Source organism: Chionomys nivalis, chromosome 21 (assembly GCF_950005125.1).
Source record: "Chionomys nivalis chromosome 21, mChiNiv1.1, whole genome shotgun sequence".
NCBI classification, from domain to species: Eukaryota; Metazoa; Chordata; class Mammalia; order Rodentia; family Cricetidae; genus Chionomys; species Chionomys nivalis.
The window spans coordinates 20,110,213-20,137,249 of record NC_080106.1 but is presented as its reverse complement, the minus strand read 5'-3'; the positions used below and the strand labels follow the sequence as shown (position 1 = coordinate 20,137,249).

General features: G+C 48.0%; 1 protein-coding gene across 2 annotated transcripts in view; it reads right to left on the bottom strand.

The window, feature by feature from the left end:
• St3gal2 (ST3 beta-galactoside alpha-2,3-sialyltransferase 2) overlaps nt 1-16,912 on the bottom strand; it is a 52,760-nt gene extending 35,848 nt beyond the window's left edge. Inside the window, exon 1 of one of the 2 annotated variants that reach the window (XM_057753236.1) lies at nt 16,632-16,912. In XM_057753236.1, the coding sequence (XP_057609219.1) occupies nt 16,632-16,907 (276 nt within the window). In that variant the 5' untranslated portion in view covers nt 16,908-16,912. The remainder of the gene's footprint in view (nt 1-16,631) is intronic. The other variant, XM_057753235.1, reaches the window with a different exon arrangement.
• Between the last annotated feature and the right edge of the window lie 10,125 nt (nt 16,913-27,037).

Genomic DNA, 27,037 nt, shown 5'->3' with positions numbered 1-27,037 from the left:
CCAGAGATAGAGACTGAGACCAAGAGCGAGTAAGCAAGCAAGAGAACACAGACTTCTCCGAGTCCAAGAGCAACCTGGTGCCATCTGGTTCCTCCAGTACCCACCCTGCAGGTGGCCCTGCACCCAGCTTTTTCATATTGTGCATCCCCAGGAGACAGAGTGTGGCAGAGGCCGGTTCGCAACACTTTCACTTCTCTTCGATACCGACAGCCTTCCTCTTCCCTGAGAAGCTGATAATCTGCTGTGACCTACTCAAGAAGGCTCCTGCTCACTAGGTTAGCACTTGCCCACCCCTGGAAGGCCGCAGCATCGGCTGCTGTGAGCAGGCACAAAGGGGAACTTCTCCTTTCCCTGCTTCTGGCCCTCACCTCCAGGAAAGAACACCCAGGTTTGGGGAAGAAAGGGGCCTTCCCTGTCTCCACTGCCTATCCTCAAGGGTGACTCATTCTGGCTCCTAAATTCTGAGCTCCTTGCCAAACTGATGTCCATAATGGCAGACATTCGTGCTGGCACCTGCTGTAGAGTGGGGATATAGGCCTCTGTTCATTTATGATGGCTCCCAGAAAACAGACTTTATTATCTAGGCTATGATGGGGATTTCCAACATAATGGTGCCACCCGAGACCCCAGGCACAGGTGACTTGGAAGCTGTTCAGAGCGGGGTCCTTTTTGAGCCCCTTCCCTTATTAAGGCTGGAGTATCATCACCCCAATAGGTGCCTTAGAATTGACTCGTGTGTGAGTATGCCAGAGGGTGGCAGTGAGCATCCTCCTCTATTGCTTCTAGTTTGAAACATGGTCTCTCATTGACCCTATCACTTACCCGTTCACTGGCAAGACTGGGAGCCAGCAAGCTCCAAGGACCCACCCACCTCTCTCTCTCTCTCTCTCTCTCTCTCTCTCTCTCTCTCTCTCTCTCTCTCTCTTTCTCTCTCTCTCTCTCACACACACACACACACCACAGCACACACGCTAAAATTATAGGGGCAGTAACTACTCCAGGCTTTAAAAACAAAAACGTCGGTATTGAGATTCAACCTCGAGTCCTCAAGCTTGCACGGCAGACACGTTACCAACTGAGCCTCCTCCCCAGTCCAGAACTGACATTTTACATTAAAAACAAAAAACCTAGCAGAGAGTATGGCACACTTCTGCAATCCCTGCTCTTGTTACACACAAGGATCAAGAGTTCCAGGTCATCCTCAGCTACATAATTTTGTTTGGGTGGAAGCTTCACCTCAGTCCCTGGCATCCATATATCCAGAAGAGTCTGGAATGTTTGGGTGGAAGTTCCATCCCAAGCCCCCTCCCCTGGGAATTGCCTCAGTCCAGACTCCACCTACGAGAAAGCCCGCCAAATGATGACCCCTGCCCAGAGATGCTCAAGATCACTCCCACAGAGTATTTAAACTACCCCCCAAGAGAACAAACACATGGTTTTCCTGTCTTCCTTTCCTGTCTTCTCTCTTGGGGGGTTGGAAGGCCACCCGGGAGCACTGGTATGTATCCATTAAACCTGGGCTTTTTCTAATTCAGTTTGATTTGGTCTGATTCAGATTATTACGCTGGCAGAGAGGTTTATCGGGCTACAAAAACTTTTCAAATTTGAAACCAACTTAAGGTACATAAGATCCCATCTCAAAATGGAGGAGGAGGAAAAGGAGGAGGAGGAGGAGGAGGAGGCGGCGGAGGCTCCATTCCAGAACAGCCTTTGCTCAAAGCGGTGTAGCTGTGTAACTCTAGGCAAACCACACCTTTATGATTCGGCCTCGGGTCCTCCAACTGCATAGTGAACTTCACAATGCCTGCCTTCCCTTTGCTGATCTCACAAACTCCTGGCAAATATTAAATACACAATGGTGGTGAACTTCAGCCCCACAGAGAAGACGGAAGCACAGACAGCAAGAGACCCTGCATTTAAGTCTAAGAAGATGGGTACAGAGCCAGGCCCAGGTCCTGGGCACAAAACTAGAGGGGCAGACAGAATATGTCTGTCATTATGGGCTGGCAAACGGTGCAGGGAGAAGAACTGGCTGCCAGTAAACATCTGGAGAGGAGGAAAGATGGATGACAGGGAAATGGGTGTAATGAAAAGGGAACTCAGACCAAGCTCAGAAAAGCCTACATCATCGCCTGAGAATCGAGGAGCTGGTGAGAAATGCCCGGAACTCCCAGCATTTTGTCAGTATAAAATTTTATATCTTCAAATAGGACCAAAGCCTCTCACAGGCACATTCTTCTCTCCGTGAGCCAGAGGCCCAGCAGCCTGGCTAGGGCAAGAAGCCTATCCAAGACTGAACTCGTGGTCTCCTCTTGACAAACCTGAAGCTCGAAACAGGGAACACTGCTGAGATCTCAGAATCCCCTGGCTCAGGCAAGCTGGGTCAAAAATCTTAACTCTCACCAACTGAAAGCGACAGAGAAATGAGGCTCAAAGAGTGCTGATTTTGTCTTTCTGCTCAAATCTACACCACTGTGCTGGATGTTCTATCTCAAAGAGGTCAGAGGGGCATGACAGTCCCCACCAGGAAATCCCCAGCAGGACCTAAAAAGTATAATATCTCTTCATCCACATCCTGATAGGCCCTGCAATAATCACCACAGAATCAGGGGAGGTGGCCTCAGAAAAGAATGCAGGAAGAGCTGGGGCAAATCCTCTTTACTGGGACCTGGTTGAAGCCACCATCAGCAAGTGTCCCCATTTCAGATATATCCCTTTGTAACACCAGCCACCACGGAGGTTGTTCTGGGCCACATGAGGAAGGGGCCATCTGCCATCACATGTCTATGCTAGCTTTTTATCTTGCAGTGCATGGGAAGAATGACTTGGGAATGAGCATCAGAGGCAGGGGAGTGATTCCTCCCGAAAAGCTGCCACTGCTATTCTGGGCCTTGTCTTAGTTCTTCACCTACATGGGACTTTGTTACTGTCTGCTATTTGTTTTCAACAAAATCCCATCCTGGGTAGCCTTAAACTCCTGATCCAAGTGCTCAGATTACAAGATATCATTTGGTTATTTTGAGACAGGGTCTTGCTATATAGCTGAGATTGACCTGAATTCCTACGTAGCCTAGGCTGGCCTTGAAGGAATGATCTTCTAGCCTTCACCTTCTGGTTCCTGGAAGTATTAGACAAGTGTCCTTGCTAGCATTCAACCTTTAACTAGGTAAATTCATTAACAGTAGTAAGCACTGTGGGTTTACCTATAGTGGTTACTGATATAAAAATCAGGCCACAGAGCTATCATCGGGTCTCCATGGATCTAAAAGCACACCAGACGCTGCTTCAATATGCAATGTCTTCATAATGAGCAATACAGTTTTCCTTTAGAGACTCATCTCTCTTCAAATTACTATCCCTATGTCATGCAACCCAAGCCCAGCCAATGAGAGCACCAAATGCACACAGTCGAGTAGTTGGCTAGGCCAGGATTCAGCACTGAGTCCCAGTTTAGGGTTCTCTATAGCAATCTCAGGAAGGGTGCTGGGAGGATGGAGCCAGTCATAAGGTATGTGAAGCAATGGCTGCCCTTTAGTCAAAGGGCACTCAGAAGTAGATTTTCTTTTCTTGAGACAGTTCAGATACCCCAGGTTCATCTCCAACTGATTAGGTGACTAAAGATGACCTTGAACTCCTGATCCCCGCCCCGCCCCTTGCGTCCACCTCCCAAGTGCTGAGATTATATTTATGTCATCACACCGGGGTAAGTGAGGTGGATTTTTTTGTTTGTTTGTAATTATGTATCTCTGGACGTTCTGGAACTCTCTGTAGACCAGGAAGCTGGCATGGAACTCACAGGGATCCACCTGCCTCTGCCTCCCAAGCGCTGAGATTAAAGGCGTGCGCCACCACTTCTAGCAAGGTGGATTTTTATAAACGAAGAAGTCCAACTGATACAGTCTCTGTCACAAATACAATCATTCTCCATTTCTTAAGCAATTTTAGAAAGCCCCTTACGTATCACTTGCTATCGTACCTAAAAGACGGTCTGGAACCTGCACTTAGGTCAGCCCAGGGGAGGCCCATGAGAGCCACAGTGGTCTGGGAACTGATGGTCTGGGATTTATGGGAGTAGTTTGGTTCTGACCAGGACCAAAGTCCTTTTCCAGCCAGGGTCACTACTCAAACCTGCCCTCCTTATAAGAGGCTTTGGTGTGTGAGGCTTTCTAGGGAGGCATGGGACCAGCAATGCCAACTGCCAGAATTCCCTAACCACAGGAAGGACGCGACCACGACAAGAAAAAGATGTGTTTACTCATGCTCCGCACCCCCTCCTGGGGATTGAAACCAGGTGTGCCTTCCCCACGTCTTCTAGGAGTTGAACTCAAGACTCTGGGTTTATATAAAAGGCAGGGGTTTTATCATTGGGCCACATCCCCAGTTCGCTTGTCCTCTGATATCTAGTCCGCCATACCACAAACCAAATGATACTGTCAAAGATAATACATGTGATTCTGGCTGGCTGGCTGGGAATGGAGCTCACTGGTAGAATGTCTGCCTACCATGTATAAGGCCCTGGGTTCAAGCTCTAGTACCAAAAGAAAAAAGTGATTCTAGATCAGGCTTAAAATGCAGAGGGGTGAACTTTCCAAAACTGCATCTCAACCAGGAAGAGTCATCGCTGACTTTTCAAGCAATGCTGGACAGTGCACGGGATGCCTGGGCCATCTGTCCCTTTAACTTCTAAACATTGCCTCCTTTTGGTTGTTGTTTTGTTTTTTGAGACAGGGTTTCACCGTGTAACTCTCACTGGCCTGAAATTTACTATGTAGACTAGGTTAGCCTCGAACTCAGAGCATCCTGCCTCTGCTTCCTGAGTGCTGGGATTATATACACCCACTACCGTGTCTGACTGGATATTGCCTCTTAAATGATATATTTTATAGTACCCTCAAAGTACCTTATTTAGTCTCAGGTTGCTTCAAACAAACTCACACATGATCTAAGTCCCTTGCATCCAGCCCCTTTTCTTTTCTGTATTCTTGGTTTCTGGGAAAGGAACTCTATCTTCCATCTCAGCCTGAAATGTTGAGTCATCTGTGGCTTTCCTTCCTTCCCTTAGCCAGTCTGAAGTCCAATTGATTTTACTACCAAAATCTGTCTCTAATCCTTCAATTTCACTCCACATCGACAGCTGTCCATTCTGTCCAAAGAGCTGTCCTTCACTACAGATGCCTTCTTACTACTCAAACCCCAGCTCTACTGAAGAGATCCCTTCAAGCCTCATCTCCACAGGGAAGCTCCAGGAATCTCCACAAATGTAAACCCACCCCCAATCCCACCCAGAAACAGCCACACCTCCTAACGCTCTGGAGCAAAGGTTAGGGCTCCCCCCAAATGTCTGCATATCACCAGGTCTGTCTGGTTTAGCAGCAGATACCGTAAAACCAAAAGGAGACAGGCAAGACACCTGTAAGCCCAGAACTTGAGGGACAGAAGACAGAAGAACACCACAAGTTCAAGGTCAACCTTGTCCATTAGAAAACTCCAGGCCAGACACAGGATGAGACCTACCCCAAAACAAAACCAAAATAGGACTGGTGAGATGGTTAAGTGGGTAAAGGCACCTACTGCACAAGCCTGACAACACTGAATTCCATCCCCGAATCCACAAAATAATCTTCTAACATTCCCGTGCAAGCTGTGGCACAAATGCCGACCCCCATCTCCACCCTACCGATACCACAACAATAATAAATCAAATTAAAACAAGCACTGGATGATGACAAATGAAATGGGCAGGTGAGAGAGCTGCTGCTCAGTCTGGAGGCCCTGACCCCTCTCGTAGGGGGGCTTCAAACTTCTAGGTCAAGCTCAGAATTGGCTGGGTCTCAACATCATCACTCCACAGTGCAGACCTCATCTGACCCCAGATGGGAGAGGAAGCTAGCAGCCAGGCAGGGGAAACCCAGCTGGGCTGCAGCCAGAGGCTCTATATTTCAGAAGAGCCAAAGGAGCCACACAATAGACTGTCGGGGACTGTTGTGCTGCCCAGGGCAGGCAGCTGTCTGCGTGTAAAAACCAAGGATCTGTCTCTTCTTACAGTCTTATCATACTGACCCCTAGCAAGCTGCCAAGCTGCAAAGAACAAGCACTCCCACACTTTCGGGCAGGCACAATCCTCTGTGACCAGCCCAGCCCTGCCTTGGCCGGAAAGCGTGCCTCCCCGTCCTTGGCAGGGTGGGGCATGGAGGCCCTATCTGGCTGGACGCTGTGGTTCTCTGTCCCACCTCCCTGAATAATGAGACAGAAATTTTATGCTGTACTTCCCTAACATTTGTGTTCAGGCTTTGCATCTCTGTATGTGTAGCCTTCCTCCTAAACCTTCCTTCTCTGCTGAGACTCTATCAGTGCTCAGGCCGGGCAGGTTCTCAAACCCTAGCACCCAGTGCGAGCCATCCTCACACCTGGGCTTAAGGAAAACCTGGCTAGAGCAGAGCTGGGTGTAAAGAGGTGGTGGTGCACACCTTTAATCACAAGTAGAGGCAGGTGGATCTCTTGAGTTCAAGGCCAGCTTGGTCTGCGGAGTGAGTTCCAGGACAGTCAAGGCTATAAAGAGAAACCCTGTCTCAAAGGAACCATTTCTTCCAGGGCTTATGGATGCCCAGCCTAACATGAGAGATGATGGAGAGATGGCTCAGTGGTTAAGAACACTGGCTACCCTTCCAGAGGACCAGGGTTCAATTCCCAGCACCCACATGGCAGCTCACAACTGTCTGTAACTCCAAGATCTGACACCCTCATACAGACATACATGCAGGCAAAACACCAATGCACATAAAATAAAAAAATAAATTATTTTTACAAAGAAAAAGAGGGATGTGAAGCAAGGCCTGATGAACCTTTTTACCTGAACCCCAGCAGAGCTACAATAAGGATCAGGGGGTGGGGGATATGAGGAGCTGACAACAGAGCAGCAGTCCCCCTGGCTGCAGGAATCTATGTTCTCTAGGGAAACCAGAACTGCCTGTTTGCTGCTTAATGCATCCACAAAGGTCAAGAGAAAGGTCAAACCAACTTCCAGACGTCTGGACCGCACAGTGCATTCAGGGCTCCCACTCTGCCCTCCTACTCAGGATGTGGCATTCCTCTGTTGGGTTGACCAGATGGTTTGAGAGCAGAGCCCTCAGCAGCCCTGTGAGTTCTTTATTTACACGTGGACGTGCATCCCTGAGAGGAACAGTGGCAAAGCACTGTGGATAGATAGGAGTATTTATATTGTATGTGCACCCAATCAAAGTCAGTCCCGCAAGGTGAGAGTAAAGTTCGGCTGCCTCTTTTCAAGAACCACACAGCCCTATCTCCAATGTCTTAGGATGCTCGGAGGCTGCCAACAAAGGGACCATGGATGGCTCTTCTCCCTGTCCTGCATAAGACGAATGTCAGGGATCCACAGATCAGGGATAGACAGGAGGAAGGCAGAGGCAAGCGGAACTCTGAGTTTGAGGTCAGCTTGGTCTACAGAGTGAGTTCCAGGACAGCCAGAGCTATAGAGAGAAACCCTGTCTTGGGGAAAAAAAAGAATTGCCAAGACCACCAGTATAGGTGGAAAAATGTAGACAGCTGGGTAACCCCTATGTAAACCATGAGGTGTCTCATTTGAGATGAGAACTCACCTTCATCCTAGAGGTTTTCCCACAATGGCTTCATGGTCAGGTTTATCTTGCCTTTCAGGAACTGATGACATTGCTTCATCAAACACCATGACTCTGAACCCCGACATAAACTATTTATCTGCTCCCCACTTCACAGCAGGCCTGAGAAAATAGCTCCTTACCCTAGAACAGGAATCCCCTTTCTTACCGTCTTCAGTTTTCTGAGTCTAGAATTATCTCTGAGGCTGGAGAAATGGCTCAGCAATTGAGAGCCATTGTTGCTCTTACAGAGGACTAGAATTTGGTTTCCAGCACCCACACTGGGCAGCTCACAATCACCTGTAACTCCAGCTCCTGGGGATCTGTGGCCTCTTCTGGCTTCTGTAAGCACTCACACACATGACACACGTGTACATGTATGTATGTACGTACACACACACACACACACACACACTGGCTTTAAATAAATCTTTAGTCATTTCCCCTGCCCTTGGCACCTAGGGTATTCCTGAGTGATGCTGAGGAACCAGCCAGAAGCTAAACAGTCACAGGTCCATGGGAACATCAAGCCCTCTGGGACAGGGCAGAACACAGAAGGCCAACCACAGAAAATCCCAGGGCAAGCCAACCCCAGCGGACCCTCCTTGCTTCCTAGAGGCCTTTCCCACCGCATCCCCTGGGGTTGCTACCTGTTCTCTGCACAGCCCCAGGACTCAGTACAGGCCTATGAAAACTTTAATTTCTTCCTGGCATTTTAGCTCCAAGTCACCATGTACCTCAAATGACAAGAACTTTGTCTTTAACTGGATATGGGTGGGATTGGGGGTCAGAGACAAGAGACTCAGCATTCCACTGTTTACTGTTGTAAGGCTCCTTTGTAAGCAAAGGAACCCTGTAGGAAAAGGCAGGAAGAATTAGATGTGGGGGGGATCTCTCCCGCAATCCACCTCTTTTCTCCCCTCTTCCACCAGCCCCATCCCCTCCACATTCCCTTTAACCACAGAAACAAATAACTTGTTGATTTTTCCTGCCACAGCAGTTCCCTCTAGACCAATTAGCTATTTGCATTTGTTGCTGATTTTCTTCCTCTCAAGGCTGCTGACCTGCTAAGGCTGAGAGGCTGCGGCCTCTCCACAGGGCTAGGACTCCAACCCCTGAAAGATTCAAGGCAGAAGAGGTAGAGCAGTGAGGGCTGCTCCTCGGGGGTCCCCAGGTTATGTCTCGAGCCCCACGATGCTCTCCTTTGATAAGCCAGGAAGCCTCTGCCCGAGGATGGCCTCAGCTCTAACCACATAGCAAATGGTGGCCTTCGGTAGCTCTATGGCATATCCTCATTCTGATCCCAGTCAGAAGAGAAGGAATCAAACAGAAAAAATGCTGCTGGACGTGGTGGCATAGGAAGTAAACACAGGGGGACCAAGAATTTGAAGCCAGTCTGTGTTACATAACAATGTTCTAGGCTAGTTGTCTACCAGGCCACAGGAAAACCCAAGGCCTGCTGGGTAAAGAGCAATGCCTCAGAGACAGAAGACCTGGGTCCTTCTGCCCCCTCCCCAACAGTTCAGCATGAATAACTTCCGAGTCAGGGCCTCATGCCAATCCACCTGAAGGAAGAGGCGAGGCTGAGGACCCTCTAACACTTTCAACATCTTTTTGTTTGTTTGCTGTTTTGAGACAAGGTTTCTCTGTGTAACCCTGGCTGCTCTGTGGACCAGGATGATCTTCCAACTCAGAGCTCCGCCTGCCTTTGCCTCCCAAGTGCTGGGATTAAAGGCGTGTGCCACCACACAGCTGCTTTCAACATCTTAGACCGTAACTGTGTGTGCTATGTCTACTTTTGATATTTTACAAATAAAATTTTAGTACCCATGGACTGGAGCTATGGTTCAGTAGTTAGGAATATCTGCTTTAAGCAGAGAACCAAAGTTCCGTTTCCAGAGCCCGCATTTAGGCAGCTCAGAACTGCCTTGACACCAGCTCCTGGGAGGTCGGAAGCCTCTGGCCTCTGTGGACACTGCCACTCGCGTGCTCACGCCCACACAGACACACAAGCATACACATAATTAAAAACAATAAAAATAAGCCTTTAAATAATTTAACAACCATATCAAGATAAGCACAAATTAAATTCCCCCCTCTTACATTTTTCTCCCCTTCCCCCCCTTTCCTCACCTCCATTCTGTGTTAAAAGTCAGGAAAATATCACAGAGATCTTAACTGAGAACACACACCGCTCTGTTCCCGGACGTTAGCCTTCTGCTCTGGAAGTCTACGGGAATAGAGTACTGTTCAGTGGACCCTGCTCTTGTCCTCCTGCCCACTCCCACAGGAGAACTCGCCCTCCGTAGCTAGGAATCTGGGGTGGCTGGAAGCCCAGCTATGCCCTCGGGCCCGAGATGAGATCTGTGAAGGCAACACAAACGCTTGATTGACAATATGTTGTAATTACAATAATGATTTGTAAATAAGCAACACGAAGTACTTGGGAACGGCTGGCCGGGGACACAAGCAGCTGTCCCTAGTGAGTCCTGCCTAGCTGAAGGAAAAGTCTGCATTCAGTAGGTGCAGACCGAGCGGAGACTCTTTCCCTGGGAGACACTACTTGGAGATTTCAACCCTAATAGCTAACAAAAATTTATTAACAAGCATTCTGAGCAAAGAGAAAAAAAAAGTCCCTAGAAGCCGGGCGGTGGTGGCGCACGCCTTTAATCCCAGCACTTGGGAGGCAGAGGCAGGCGGATCTCTGTGAGTTCGAGACCAGCCTGGTCTACAAGAGCTAGTTCCAGGACAGGCTCCAAAAAACCACAGAGAAACCCTGTCTCGAAAAACCAAAAAAAAAAAAAAAAAAAAAAAAAAAAAAAAGTCCCTAGAGAAATGGGCCAGGCCCTTTGACTGCTATGGACTTGGATATGCAGGAACATGGGGTAGAACGGGAGACTGATGGAACGGGAGGCTGGGGTAGAGAAACAGAGAGAAGCAGCAGGGAGGAGCCCATCCTAGGCAAAGGGGGGAGGAAAGAGATGCGATGGTGGTGGTTACCAAGCCCCAGCTGCTCTCAGTTACTATGGCGGGCCTCGGTTTGAGGCACCAAACTTCAGAAAGCTCGGGGACAGGAGTAAAAATGCTGACGGAGATGCCAGGTATACCGTTGGCAGCCACAGGCAGCGTCTGCAAAGTAGGCCATATTATCTCCTGAGAACCTCCTTCCTGGGTGGCCCTTTTCAGCTCAAGGAAGCAACCCTCATCACGTAGACATCAAAACGCCACACTCCAGAGAATCAAGTATTTTTCCAGAGGATGATAGCGACTTTTCAGAGCCTCTTTCAGTCCCTCCCTTTTCCATTTCTACTGCCAAGTCCCAGCCTTCATGACATCTTACTTGGGCCCTATCTGGTGTTCCGTATCATCCCTCCTCTCCTTGTCCCCTGATGACCCTGCCATACCAGGCTGCCTATCAGTCTGCCCTTGGCTGGCTCAGAAACCTGTCACACTAAGCCCTTTGCCACTTGCCAACTCAAGTCCTTGCCTAGCGCTTTTCGGGTCAGTCCCTACAGGGCCCATTTCCTCGCTCTCAAGAGAGTCTGGAGGGACTACTCGTCATGCTGCCAGTCCTGCCCTCACCACTGGGAGGCATGTGGCCCAGGCTGGGATGGGAATCTGGGCACAGCCCATCTTGGAGACCAAGTCCATGACACTCTCATGAGGCTACACCCACCCTGAGACCCTGAAGAGCATGTGAGCCCCAAGTCACCCCTCCCTCTGACTGTCATCTCACAGCCTTCCAGGAGAGCCCTTTCTTATCAAAGAAACACTACAAAGTTGAAGTCTCAGGTGCAAAGTTTCTTACTGGCCTCTTCCTTTCTTCTCATCTCTTGCCCCTCTTTCTCCATTCAGAGAGAGCCAAAGAAACTATGTTTCCTTCCCCTAAGGCATATTGTAGAGACTAGAACCCCTAAAAGTGAACAACGACAACAACAAACTAGGACCTCTTTGCTAAAATAAGCAATAAGACCTAAATGTCACTCTCATCTTCCCCTGCCTCGCCTCTGGCCTCTCTTGCCTGACAGCAACATATCCAAAAAATAAAGAATGCTGCCCTGTATCCAGAAAGAAGTAATGCTACCACAGGCTAAGAAGCGGCTAGTGGGCATTAGGCCAGCCTTTTTTGGTCCTATCTTATTTCTGCACAGCTCTCTAAGCTTCCTCAACTCAAGCGTAAAAATGGATAGTTCACCAGGGTCTTCAATCTGAAGACCTCATGGCATGTTAAAACTATGATTAATTAATAAAAAGATTTGTTACACTTTTCTCCTGTTAACTTTTGTTGGTTTGATTTTTTTTAATATTTATTTATTATGGATACAATATTCTGTTTAATATATGCCTGCAGGCTAGAAGAGGACACCAGACCTCATTACAGATGGTTGTGAGCCACCATGTGCTTGCTGGGAATCGAACTCGGGTCCTTTGGAAGAGCATGCAATGCTCTTAACCGCTGAGCCAGCTCTCCAGCCCCTGGTTTGATTTCTTCATATAGGGTCTTACTATATAGTCCAGACTAACCTTGAACTCATAACCCTCCTATTTCAGGTTCCCAAGTCCTGGGATTGCAGATATGCCCTACCATGCATGCTTTTTTGCTGTTGTTGGTTTGTTCCTGTGAACTCATCTATATGTATGCATGTGTGTGCACGTGTGGTGTGTGTGTACGTGTGTTGTATGCACAGAGCATTCACCTCCTTTGAGGCAGGTCTCTTATTGGCCTGAAGCTCACCAACTGACTGGCCAGCAAGCCCCATGAATCCTCCTGCCTCTGCACTCCTGCACTGAGTTTACACGCATGAACCACCATGCCTGACATTTTTTATTCGGGTGCTGGGAATTTAACCCAGGTCCTCATGTTTGAAAGTCTCTCCCCAGCCCTGGATGTTGTACTTTAAATTTCACATGTAAAATAATGACAATGGTGCCCACCTTGCAAGGCAGCTATGAGGCTTCCCTACAGCATGAGGACATGTGGTGCTGGGCTAGCCGTGAGCACTCAAAGATCCCATTCCTGGAGCCATCAGGAGGACTAATTTAACGGACAGGCAGGAATGTGAGTTCTGGGGCTGCCCTGCGCCCCACACCTTGTCTTTCTAACCCTACCTGGATCTAGATCTGCCTGGACATATATATCTCCCTATATATCTGCATCTACTTCTCACTGGCCTGTAAACAGATAGGAAATATTTGCAAAACACTGTATGGTCCCTCTGGCTTGTCTAAACTCCAGATTCCTGGGCATCCTGTCCAGTGTGCAGCCATCACAGGACTTCACCTGGCAGGCACCCTAATCCTCTCAGTCTGAAAAATCTGGATGGAACAGACAAGCGTCTGTCTCAGCTGCCGCTTTATTGTATCTAGGCAGCTAACCTTTTCCAAAGTCCTACTTCCTAAACATCCTGTTTGGTCCTGAGGCCCTCCTTCCAAGAACGGGACTGTGGTTAGAGTAGGCCTAGAGTTAGGCTCAGGCTCCATAGTCAGGCCACGTACAACCCTGGGCGGCAAAAGAATCAAAGACAAAGGCTTCCACAACACAGCTGCCAGAATAAGCCAGGGTGGGGAAATAAGGTGAACGAAAGCCTTTCCGTCTGTCGGGATTAGTTTACCATGCAGCTGTAATGGCTCAACTCAGCATCTGTCAAACTGTTAGACCCAAGGAGCTGAAGAGAGGTACAAATTCAGACCAACTGAAACAAACAAACAAACAAACAAAAAAAAAACTCCGGCAACATGGCATAGGGATCTGTGCCTGAACTAACTCTCCAGGGGATTTCAAGATCTGGAAAATAGGGGCTGGAGAGATGGCTCAGAGGTTAAGGGCACTGGCTGCTCTCCAGAGGTCCTGAGTTTAATTCCCAGCAACCACATGGTGGCTCACAACTATCTGTACTGAGATCTGGTGCCCTGCTCTAGCGTGTGGGCATACATCGAAGCAGAATGTTGTATACATAATAAATAAATAAATCTTTTAAAAAAAAAAGATCTGGAAAATACAAAACACCTTTAATCGTCAGCCTCTCTGCTCTGCCAGGCACCGTGGTACAAATCAGAGATACAGACAGGAGGGTCACTGAAAGCTCCAAGCCAGCATGGACTACACAGTAGGTTCAAGGCCAACCAGGGCTACATAGTAAGACAACACTTTAAAAATGAAAGTTAAGGCAGGCAAGATGGCTCAGGGGATAAAAGCCCATGTCACCAAGCCTGAACACCTGAGTCTGGTTCCCGGAATCCACATATGGAAGGCGAGAACTGACCCCTGCAAGTTCTCCTCTGACCTCCACAGCACGACACATACGAACACACACCCCCCAAATTAATTACTTTTCTAAAAACTGAAAACAAAACGACAACAAAACCTCTGCTTCAACTCCGCACCCGCTAAAGTATTCCAGAAACAAAGATGCATTTAAAGAACTTCCACAAAATCAGGTACACGGCTCAGATCAGGGCGCACACCTGGAATCCCAGGACGGGGCAGAGGCGAGAGAATCAGTCCAAGGCCATCTTCAGCTTCACGTCAAATCTGAAGACAGCCCGGACCTCACGGAAGACCTTGTCTCAAAAGCAAAACAAAATGCAAATACACAAGACCACTACACGGCGAACAAAATACACTACAGAATAACAAATCCATTTCCCACCCCTCTTTTTGAATCATAGTCCCTATACCATCTCCTACTATTTAAAAAAAGACTCAAGAGAGCTGGCTCAGTGGTTAAGAGCACATGTTGCTTTTGTGGAGGACCAAGTTGGTTCCCAGAACCCCCATCTAGGGTCTTACAAGCACCTGAAACTCCAGTTCCAGGGCAGCTGCTGTCCTCTTCTGGCCTCTGAGGGCAGCCACATGCACATGCTCAGACACAGGCAGACACACATAGAAAAATGAGATGAATCTTTAAAGGAAGAACTCAAGCTAAAGAAACCGAGCTGCCTCGCTTTCCCCACACCTGGAACCTTGCTGTTTCTGACCCCTCAATCTGAAACAGCTGCCGTGGCTTGTGTGTGGAGGTCAAAGAACAAGTTTATGGAGTCAGTTCTCTTCTTCCAACGTATTTGGGCTCAGGGGTTAAGCTCAGATTGCCAGTCTCGTTTGGCAAGTACCTTGACCCGGAAACCATCTCACAGACCCCTCTTTTGGGGTTTCTGAGACAAGATCTCATTGTATAGCCTAGGGTGTCTTCAAATGGTAATCATCTTGCCATCCCGAATGCTGGCATAACAGGTGTGTGCCACGCTGCCTGACTCCGGTGACTCTTAATGGCTTCAAAACTAGTTCTATCTTTTGGGCTCTAAAAGTGCCTATGACCTATCAGCCATAGAACTCTACAGTGGCCTCTGGGGCACAGACACTCCCACTGGCCCCTGGCAAGCTTGCACAGTGTGCAGATGTAGACATAAACATTCACACAGACAGTTGGCCCCCTGGCCTCACTTTTCCATTCTCAAGTTACAAGGTTAAAAGCATCCTATTCACAGCCAAGGGGGAGGGAGTATGGGAGGGACCGCGTTGAAGCAGAGAACCATCTGGTTCAGATCAAGACTGATCACTCAGGACCCCCGCAAACTTCAGAAGACTCCCATCCCTTTCTGATGGCTCACAGGTTCCCTCCTCCCTTCCCCACTTTTTACTGGGAGACTGGAGATAGGAGAAGCCTAGTGTGACCCAAAGGAAAAGTCAGCTAAAGAAACAGGGTAAAAACCAGCCGAACAAACAAAAACTGGATCATACCACGCCTGTGTGTCCCCCTCCCTCTTTCCTTCAAGTCAGATGCACCAGGACTAAACTTGAGCTCCCCACCTACAGGCACAGCGCCTTCCTCCACAAGGCACTTCTCAGAGCACACATATCAGGCACCCCTCCCGAAGGGGCAACCACTCCAAAGTTAACAGCAGAAGCCAGATTAGCTGAGGGTATAGTGACCAGAGTTCTCCAACGCCACCATCTCCATAAGGGTAAACGGTGCCTTCCAAACCAGACTCCGGAGCCCACCAAGCTTGAGGAAGGGAAGGCCAATCGGTTTCTAGACATTTGTACACAAGTAGGAGCATGGGTTACTGGCTAGAAATAACTACTTCCCAAGGGCCCCCGGGTGCCCTGAATGGTTCTCGGTGTATAGATGAAACGAGGCAAAATGGGAGGAGGATGCAGTTGGCAAGATTGAAGCAGAAAGGCTAACTTGAGCGAGCAGCAAAGGGAGGGAGACTCCTCTCCAGGCGGAGGGCTATGCAAAGGAGGGGGCGACAGAAGTAAGAGACAACTACACAGGAGAGACTGGTGTGAGCTCAGCCCAGAGCAGGGGCTGGGAAGTTTGATCCAATCACAGGGGCATAGCTGGAGGAACTAACGTGTCTTGACATGGTAAGGGATGGAGAAACAGGAGGGACAAGGGACAGGGCTCAGGCCAGAGACCAGAGGGCGGGCACACTGACCAAGTTTCTGGTTGGCTCATGCCTCAGTTTCTCCAAAGTAGGAAGGAAGGAGGTCAAACTGTCAGGTCTTATAAAAGAGAACTAGGCCACAGAGCGTGGCTAGGGGTCAGTGCCAGGCGTGGGGAAGGCAGAAGGGTAGAGGAATAAGTGCGGATGGTGCAGATAGCTTCTGATCAAGAGAAGTGAGGCAGGGGTTTCCGGATGGAGCAGGTTTCCAAGCTCCGGGTGCTGGAGATACCAACAACCTAGGGTGTGGAAGTGTAGACTAGGAGAGGGTTTTCAAGGGCTGGGGTTGGGGGCTACCAGCAAAGAGTGTCACAGGAGTGCCTGGAAGACTGGGAGCTGCTAGATATGCAGGAGGAGAAGGCGGGGATCCGGATCGAGGCCAAGGCAATCAGACCCCCGCCCACACGGCGCCCGGTCCCGGGGGAAGTTGCTGGGCTGGACCCGAAGGGTCTGGGCCTCTGGGCCAAGCCCTCTGCCCGCACAGAGGAGGGTTGGGGCAGCACGGGGCCCGGGGAGCCCCGCATCCCTCCCTCTCGCATCCCGCCCGCGCACCTCAGTCTGCGCTGGGCGCCGCGCGGGCCATGCCTGCCGCTCCTGCCGCCGCCTCCGCCCGTGCAAAAAGCTGCCGCCGCCGCCGCCGCCGCCGCCTCCCGCGCCCGGACCCGTTAGCTTCAAGGCTCTCCAGTTCGCCTGCTTTGGGCCAGTCCCGCCCTTGCTTGGCCCTGCCCTACCGGAGCGCCGCGGCTGCAGTCTCGGCCCGGCCCCTCCCCCCACCCCTGCCCAGCAAAAGGGAAGGGTGGGGGAAGGGTGCGGGTGCCCCCTCCCCATTCACATCCTCCAGGACTCTCCCCTCCCTCCTCTCCCCCAAGTTTTTCAGGCACGCTGGGATATGTAGTCCAGTGGGGCAAGATCTGCCAGCAGCGCTCCGTGTTAAGGACTATCACTCCCAGAAAGCAATGCACTCCCATATCTGAGATCATGGTCTTTGTAGTTCTGCCCGAATTTAGGGGGTTAAGGCACAGAATTAAGGGGCGTCTTCTTCTGTTTCCCAGCCACGCGGCTCTGGGCACCTGAAATCTGGGCGATGTAGTCTGTGGCGCCCCAGCCGGGCTTTGGTACCTGGTTCATCAAAGGATGCGAATAAGCTGAGGATGCCTCTCACACATGGCTGTGATCAGCTGCGGGCGAGCCCAGCTGAAGGAGACTGTTTGTACTTGCTCTTGCCAAGAGCCGCGACCTGAGCCAGCTGGGTTCATGCCCTGGCCCTGCAAGCTACAGCTGCAGTGAGGCCGCTAGGTTTAGGCTGTTAGAAAGAGGGGACCCAGCAGCGATGTGGGAATGGGGTTTGTCCTCGTTTAGACTATGTACCCCACCTGCGAAGTGTCTTGTAGGCGCCCTACAGCCCTCATCCACTAGGGCTTCCCCTCACTTCAGACTTCCGTCTCTTAGGCGCCCTTAGCTTCTTATTCTCTAGGGTAACGGGCACACGTTTTAAATATTCATCCACACCGGTCTTAACCAATTCTTGCCTCAACTTTCAAACCTTTAGGAAGTTCCTAATTGCTGACACATCTACCCTTCAAACGTCTCTAACTGGCCAATGGTTCTCAAACTGTTGTAGGTTGGAACCTTCTCGAAAAAGCCTGAGCAAGTAGACTTCTGGTCCTAACCAGAAGTTTCTGGTTCATTAGCTCTGGGCCCCCAGACCCTTCCTGTCTGTACTTTCTCTCATCATGTAACCCAAATGGTCTCAAATTCACTTTGTAAGCATGGCCTGCCTGGAACCTATGTTGGATGGATCCTCCTTATCCTCCTGTGGGTTGGGATTATAGACATTAGCCACTACACCCTGCAATGCACTTTGAAAAAAAATGTATGTGTTATGATGCTGCGGTGGTTTGAATATGAATGGCCTGCAGAGACTCATGTGTTTGAATGCTTGACCCCCGTGGGGAGAGGCAATATTAGGAGACTCCCTTGCTGAAGTAGGGATGGCTTTGTTGGAGGAAGTATATCCCTGGGGGTGGATGCCCGGTATGGTCGTCTCTCCCTGCTACCTGCTGCTCAAGATATAGAACTTTCAGCTCTTTCTCCTGCACCATGTCTGTCTGCATGTCACCATGCTTCCTGCCATGACAATCATGGGTTGAATCTCTAAAACTGTAAGCAAGCCATCCCAATTAAATGTTTTTCTTTATAAGAGTTGCCATGGGCCGGGCGGTGGTGGCGCACGCCTTTAATCCCAGCCCTTGGGAGGCAGAGGCAGGTGGATCTCTGTGAGTTCGAGACCAGCCTGGTCTACAAGAGCTAGTTCCAGGACAGGCTCCAAAACCACAGAGAAACCCTGTCTCGAAAAAAAAAAAAAAAAAAAAAAAAGAGTTGCCATGGTCATGGTGTCTCTTCACAGCAATAAAACCTGAACTTTGACTGCATCCATGTCTGTCTAACACTTACGAGGCTGGTGCCAGAAGTGGCATTGAATTTCCTAAGACTGGAGTTACAGAGAGTTGTAAGCCTCTGTGTAGGTGCTGGGAATCGAACCTGAGTCCTCTGAAAGAGCGGCAAGTACTCTTGACCTGTGAGCCACCTCTCCAGCCCCTGGTTGCTTTCTTTGTTTTGTTTTGGTTTTGTTTGTTTGTTTTTGAGACAGGATTTCTCTATGTAACAGTCCTGGCTGTCGTGGAACTAGCTCTTTAGACCAGACTGGTTTAGAACTCAGGATCTGCCTACATCAGGCTCCCAAGTGCTAGCATTAAAGATGTGTGCTACACCACCTCCCCAACTGTTCTGTTTTAACATCCTTCAGGGGGCTGGAGAATTGCCTCAGTGGTTAAGAGTGCTTGTTTTTGCAAAGCCCCCTTTACTGGTAAAGAGTATTTGCTACTCTTGGAGAAAATAGAATTTGCTTCCCAGCTCCCACATGGCAGCTCACAACTACCTGTAACTCCAGTTCCAGGGGATCCTGCCTTCTAGGGGCACCTACATTCACACATCCACATACCCATATACACATCCCCCTTTCTTGGAGGGTTTCCAAGAGTTAAAAATTGTGACTCTTAGCTTTTGAGATATATATATTTAAATCTTCTACAATTCAGAAAAATCTCAAAGATCAAAAATTCACATATTTACAATGCAATCATTTGGAAGGATAGGCATTCTGTTTCCTCGTCTTTGTGGGAGGTTAGAATTCCAACTTCATTAATAGTCAGCTAGCAGATACAAGGATGCCCAACTTGATTGTCAGCTTCTCCTCCTTCTTCCTTTTAAAGAACTTCTGCACAAATCCAAGCTGAGTTATTTTCCTCCTAAATTCTTATTCCACCAGGGCAGTGGTCATGCATGCCTTTAACCTCAGCACTCAGGAGGCAGAGATAGGTGGATCTCTGTGAGTTCGAGGTCAGCCTGGTCTACAGATAGAGTGCCAGGACAGGCAGAGATACACAGAGAAACCCTGTCTCAAAAAAAACAAAACAAAACAAAAAAATCTTAAATTCTTATTCCAGCAGTTTGTTACTGATTAAAATCTATCTTTAACACTTTAACTAGTCTCGGACTTCATTTTTCTCTCAGACTTCATTTTTGAAAAATTGGATAAATATCTACTTTGAGTCCTAGGGATTAGTCTCTAGCTTCCCCCACCCCAACCGAACCCACACCATTCACCCAGGAGCAAAGGATAAGTTTGTTGTGGAAAACACAACCAAGTGGCTAACAGAGGCATTGGACCTTGACTAAAATTGACTCAGGAATGTTTTCCTGCTTTGTTTACACACATAGCCTGTGTGTCTCCATCCCAGGCAATGGGGAGAGAGAGTGGCTGGGTGGATGGGAAGGGACTGGTTAAACAGCAACCAAGACCTTTTGGCCAAGATTTTGCCTCTGCATTGCAGTAATTTGCAATGGCAGCAAATCTCACAGGCAGATGTACAGTGTCTTCACACTTCTCTCACCCATTTCCCAATTAAAAAATAAAAAGGGTGATGCTGGGGATTGAACTCAGAGACTATGCATGTTAAGCGTGTGCTCTGCCTGGAAGTGATCCTTCCAATCCCCGATTTTCTGCTAGCAGATCATTCAGGAAGAGTCCAGAGTCCTTCCCCCTGGACAGGACAGAGATCCTCTCTATCCTTTGGCTCCATCAGCACGCTACCTCCTAACTAGTGTCAAGTGGATTCTCCCTAGGTGTCTGATGTCCATTTGGGTATTTTTGTTTGTTGGTTTGGTTGGTTTTGGTTTCCCAAGGCAGGGTTTCTCTGTAGCTTTGGAGCCTGTCCTGGAGCTCACTACATAGACCAGGCTGGCCTTGAATTCACTGAGATCCACCTGCCTCTGCCTCCTCAGTGCCAGAATTAAAGACAGGAGCCACTATGCCCAGCTAGGCGTTTTTTTTATTTAAATTTTTTTTTTAGGCTATTCTCATATTCTCGCTGTTTCTTTTTTTTCTCTCCCTGTCCCTTGCTATTACCACCACCCTCCCTGCTTTGTTCTCTCTCTACCTCTCTCCACTATTCTCCTCCCTAATCCCTGGGCATGTCCAGTCAGCTGACCATGTCCTGCCTATTTTTTTCTCTCTGAACTCCTCCATATTCGCTGGCTGTTCTCCCACTCATATCTACAATAAAAACCTTAGCCAAATCAAAAAAAAATTAAATTTCTGTTTTAGTTAGCTTCCTATTGGTGTGATGGACACCGTGAAAGCTCTCACCGTGGAGAGGAAAGGGCTTATTTCATTTTCCAGCTTACAGCCCATCGTGAAGAGAAGTCAGGGCAGAAACTTCAAGGCAGGCGCTGAAGCAGAGGCCGTAAAGGAACGCTGCTTGCTGGCTTGCTCAGCCTGCTTTCCTATAGAACCCAGGACCCCTGCTTACAGAAGGTGAACCCTCTTATAACAATTAGCAGTTAAGCAAATGTCCCCCTAGACTTGTCCAGATGGACAAAGGAGGCATTTATTTAACGGAGGTTCCTTCTTCCCAGGTGTGTCAAGCTGACAGCTGAAGCTAAGTATGACACTTTTATTTTCTAGTATGTACATATGAGACTGGGTATGATGGTGCATGTCTTTAACCCCAGCGCTCAGGAGGCAGAGACGGGCAGAACTGTACGTGTGCGTTTGAGGCCAGCCTGGTCTACAAATTAAGTTCTAGGCCAACCATGACTACATGACGAGACCCTGCCTCAAAGATAAATGTAGTATTTGTTTTAAATAGTGTGTGGTGTATGTGTGTGTGGATGGGGGGGGGGCGGTGTGGAGGTCAGAGGACATTTCTGGGTCGTTGGTTCTCCACTTTCACCTTTAGTAGCTTCTGTGGAATAAATTCAGGTTGCCAGGTCTGCCAGGTAAGCTCCTTTACCTGTTGAGCTGTCTCACTAGTTTGTTTTTTAAATATTTATTTATTTATTATGTATACAATATTTTGTCTGTGTGTATGTATGTCTGCAGGCCAGAAGAGGGCACCTCATTACAGATGGTTGTGAGCCACCATGTGGTTGCCGGGAATTGAACTCAGGACCTTTGGAAGAGCAGGCAATGCTCTTAACCACTGAGCCATCTCTCCAGCCCCTGTCTCACTAGTTTTGTGTGAGTGTTTAACCTAGCCTGGCCTGGAACTTGTTATGTAGCTGAGGATGACCCTAGGAACTCTTCATCCTCCTGCCTCGTGTGGTGGCTCACGCCTTTAATCTCAGCACTTGGAAGGCAGAGGCAGGCGAATGTCTGTTTGAGGCAGACATTAATTTTAGAAAACATGAGCTCCCACTCTACCTCCTTCCTAGTGCTGACTGACAGCTGCCATTCTACCTTCTTCCCCATCCCAGTACCGAGGGATGCACACAGAACATTGATCTTGACGAACGCTCTGCCAACTCTGCTATATCCTCAATACTCTACTTTCTATTTCTCTCCATCTGACTACTTTCCAACACACGCCAATAGGAGGCTTCATTAGAAGAGAATAAGTGTATGATTCCCCCACCCCACTTCAGCAAGCTTGCATAAGTCTTCTGTTGTTCCTTTCTTTCTTTCTTTCTTTCTTTCTTTCTTTCTTTCTTTCTTTCTTTCTTTCTTTCTCTCTTTCTTTCTTTCTTTCGAGTGTCTTATTTTACTCAGCATAACATCCTCTTGGCTCATCCATATTGAAGCATATGCCAGAATCCCCTTCATTTTTAAGGCTGAACACTATCCTTTTGTAGGCACATACCACATTTTCTTTATCCATTCACCAGTGACAAACTGCTTCCATCTCTTGATTACTGTAATACTGTTACGAACACGAGCATACAGACATCTCTTTGAGTCCTTGTTTTCAATTCATTAATTATCTGGTTAGTTATCATGTGTATGTACGTGTGCCAAGTGTGTGTGGAGTAGAGGTGGATGCTGAGAATCTTTTTCAATCACTCTCCATCTACTTTTTATTGCACATGTGTGTACGTGTGCATGTGTGTGCGTGCGCACTATGTGTGTACATGCTTGTACATGGCATTCACGAGGTACTGCTGTCTGGGGGACCAGCCTCTAGCAGCACCGAGTTTTGATAGAGATCCACGGCGTTGACAAAGCTCATCTTTTTTATCTGAGGGGGATTAGGGGAAAAGGCGCTCACACAATCTCTTGATGGTTTTCCTCCTTATTCTTTCTCTTTATTCTCTCTTCCCCACCCCAGGTTGTTTTACAGCTTTTATAGCCCAACAGAATCTTCCAGGCAGTACAAGAGTCAGAACAGCTGCATTCCATTTTTTCAAATGAATGATTATAGGTATGTGGTAATAAGAGCAGCGGGCTAAGTTCCTAGCACCCAGCCGCCCACATGGCTAGCTTTATACCCGAAATAATTACACAGAAACTGTATTCTTTTAATCACTGCCTGGCCCATTAGTTCCAACCTCTTATTGGCTAGCTCTTACATATTGATCTAACCCATTTCTAATATTCTGTGTAGTACCACGAGCTGGCTTACCAGGAAAGATCTTAACCTGCGTCTAGTGGGAGAATCGTGGCGACTCACTCACTCGGCTTCTTTCTCCCAGCATTCTGTTCTGTTTATTCCACCCACCTAAGGGTTGGCCTATCAAATGGGCCTAGGCAGTTTCTTTATTAATTAACCAATGAAAGCAACAGATTAGAAAGAAATCACTAATCACTCCCACATCATAGGTAAAAATGTTTTTTATATCCTTCACATGATTAAACATTTTATGTATTACAGATAAAAAACAAATTATCCCAAGAACCCACATACATTCATACTGAAGCAATTTATAGATTAATCGTGTAAGCAAGCAAAGTGTTTTTGTCAGGTCTTTTACTGGCAGGCTACATTTTGTAGTTATAAAGAAAGAGTCAATTACTTTATTACTTATCTTTTTTTTTTTTTTTTTTGGTTTTTCGAGCCAGGGTTTCTCTGTGGCTTTGGAGCCTGTCCTGGAACTAGCTCTGTAGACCAGGCTGGTCTCGAACTCACAGAGATCCGCCTGCCTCTGCCTCCCGAGTGCTGGGATTAAAGGCGTGCGCCACCATGCCCGGCTTTATTACTTATCTTAAAAGGTAATCTTATAAGGAAGATTTTTTTTTTTTTTTGGTTTTTCGAGACAGGGTTTCTCTGTAGCTTTGGTGCCCGTCCCGGAACTAGCTCTTGTAGACCAGGCTGGCCTCGAACTCCCAGAGATCCGCCTGCCTCTGCCTCCCGAGTGCTGGGATTAAAGGCGTGCGCCACCACCGCCCGGCTAAGGAAGATTTTTTAAAAAGATTTATTTAATTATACATACAATATTCTGCTTGCATGTATGCCTGCAGGCCAGAAGAGGGCACTAGATCTCATTACAGATGGTGAGTTGCCAATGTGGTTGCTGGGAATTGAACTCCGGACCTCTGGAAGAGCACCTAGTGCTCTTCACCTCTGAGCCATTTCTCCAGCCCTCTTATAAGGAATCTTAAGGGAATCACAAACCTAAAAGTTTATAGATGAAAAAGAATCAGCCAGCTCTACTTTAAATCTTTAGAGTACATATCCACTCATCAATAGTTTTTTACATCAGGAGATTGAGGACAGAAATGGGTATAAAGAATTAATCGTGCCGGGCGATGGTGGCGCACGCCTTTAATCCCAGCACTCGGGAGGCAGAGGCAGGCGGATCTCTGTGAGTTCGAGACCAGCCTGGTCTACGGAGCTAGTTCCAGGACAGGCTCCAAAGCCACAGAGAAACCCTGTCTTGAAAAACAAAAAAAAAAAAAAACAAAACAAAAAAAAAAGAATTAATCGTGGGGCTGGAGAGATGGCTCAGAGGTTAAGAGCATTGCCTGTTCTTCCAAAGGTCCTGAGTTCAATTCCCAGTAACCGCATGGTGGCTCACAACCATCTGTAGTGAGGTCTGGTGCCCTCTTCTGGCCTTCAGGCATACACAGAGACAGAATATTGTATACATAATAAATAAATAAATATTTTTTAAAAAAGAATTAATCATCATCTTTGGTCATCAACCAAACCTAGTAAGGAGAGTACGTGAGCCAGTAATAATTGGGCTGCTTTGTTCTTGTTCCCTGACCTCAAAGTTCCACATTCAACTCTGCCTTTCTAAAACTTTAGAAAAACATCTTAGTCTAACTATTCTTTTCAAAGCCTTGTTTCAGCTGTGATACACTCTGAAAGCAGTGAACATCTCCCAACATTAAGGTTAAAAAAAAAATTAAACTAGCCGGGCTATTGGTACTCAATGGTTAGTCATTGACTTTAGCTACAATCCATGCAGCTCCTTAGGTGAGACTCACAGACTCTGGTTATGAAACATATTTCTGTATTTATTTTTATTCATCAAAACTCTGGGGCTGGAGAGATGGCTCAGTGGTTAAGAGCATTGGCTGCTCTTCCAAAGGTCCCGAGTTCAATTCCCAGCAACCATATGGTGGCTTACAACCACCGGTAATAAGATCTGGTGTCAACTTCTGTCTGCAAGGACACATGCAGGCAGACCATTGTATACATAATAAATAAATAAATAAATAAATAAATAAATAAATAAATCTTTTTAAAAAAAACTCTGTATAAGCTATCATTATTATCATCAAATTAGACAGTACAGGTCATCTTCTGGACAATCCACAGGTGAAAATGCTCAGTAGAACGGGATGTTTCCAAGAGCTAAATACACTATATTACAGGCAGTGGAGATAGCCCCCGCCCCCTATCCCCCCACCCCCATTCACTCACACCATGCTAGACACCAGGGAAAGAGAGCTGCAGCAAACATGTAAAGGCACAGTAGAAGCAAAAGACATTCTAGGGTCTGCAGTCCTGTGACCTCGCCTAAACGAGATTGGTCCATCGGAGGATTCCCTTCTGCTGGGCTGACACCAGGAACTTCAATTGCAACTGGCTGCTCCTCCGGCATGGGAAGTCAGAGGATGACGTGTGTGCTCTCTTTCTACCACGCAGGGCTGGGAATCAAACTCAGGCTATCAGATTAACCGTGATTGCCTTTACCCTCTGAATGATGCCCCTCACCCTCTATCCTATTTCTTGAGACAAAGCTCATTCAGTCTGGAACTCTGATTCAACCATCCTGAGCCAGCAAGCCCCAGAGCTTCTGCAATCACCCCACTCCCACCCGCTGCTGGATCCCTGACCATGCCTGGAACTCAGTTTGCAAGTTTTCTGTAAAGCTAGCCAGGTGGCAGGACACAGCCCGCTGCTCCTTCTACAGAGTGGTGCTCCAACGTGGAAAACTGGATCCGGTCATCTGGGATTCTCTCATGATCTTCTGGACTCCTCCAAAAGATTTGGGTCATGTCTCCAGCTCTGCCCTCTGCAGCACACACAGATCTTATAGGCTCCTGCTGGCTCCACTCCGCTGCTGCTACTGTTCTTGGTGGACACCCCCTGGTACTGGCATCTCCAAAATGTTGGGATCTTCTGCTGCAACTGAGCTGCACCTTCACCAATAGCCTCTCATAGGCTCTCTTCATGGTGCCTAGCCTTAACTTCTCTGCATGACCCCTTCAATCCTGGGCCTTCAACTGCTACTGAGGCGGCACCTTCAACAATGGCCTCTCCTGGTCTCTCGCAATGCCAAGCCTCAGGTGCTCTCCAGGACCCCTTTGTGCCTTCAGAACCAGTACCACCTGGGTGATGCTTACACGCTACCAAACCTGGCTGCCTCTGGAACACAGTTTCTCTGTGCTCTCAAGAAACACTTCTCACAAGATTTTGCGTCAATGATGGTACCTTTTTTTCTAAAAAAATATTTATTTATCATGAGTACATCATCATGTTTAAAATGTTCTGTCTGCATGTATGCCTGCAGGCCAGAAGAGGGCGCCAGATTTCATTGTAGACGGTTGTGAGCCACCACGTGATCGCTGGAAATTGAACTCAGGATCTCTGGAAGAGCAGCTAGTGCTCTTAACTGCGGAGCCATTATCTCTCCAGCCCTGATGGTATCTTCTTAATCTCCACTAAGTTCTTAGCTCCAGCTGACCAACACCAAGTGCCCAGAAAGCAAACTGCTTTAGTAGTTACGGTATATTGTTAATCACAGTTGATTCTTCAGCTCCAGCTAGCCAGAACCACAGCATGTTTGATGTAGGATTGGCCTCTGTGTGCTGTGAATATGTTTTATCACCATTGGTTAATAAAAAAAAGCTGCTTTGGCCTATGGCAGGGCAGAATATAGCAAGGCAGGAAATCTAAGCAGAGATACAGGAAGAAAAAAGGCAGAGTCAGAGAGGCGCCAGCCAGTTGCTGAGGAAACAAGACATGTAGGAAATGAGGTAATGTCACAGTCACGCGGCAATACATAGACTAATAGAAATGGGTTAATGAAGATGTAAGAACTAATCTGGCGGTGGTGGCGCACGCCTTTAATCCCAGCACTCAGGAGGCAGAGGAAGGTGGATCTCTGAGTTCGAGGCCAGCCTGATCTACAAGAGCTAGTTCCAGGACAGGCTCCAAAGCTACAGAGAA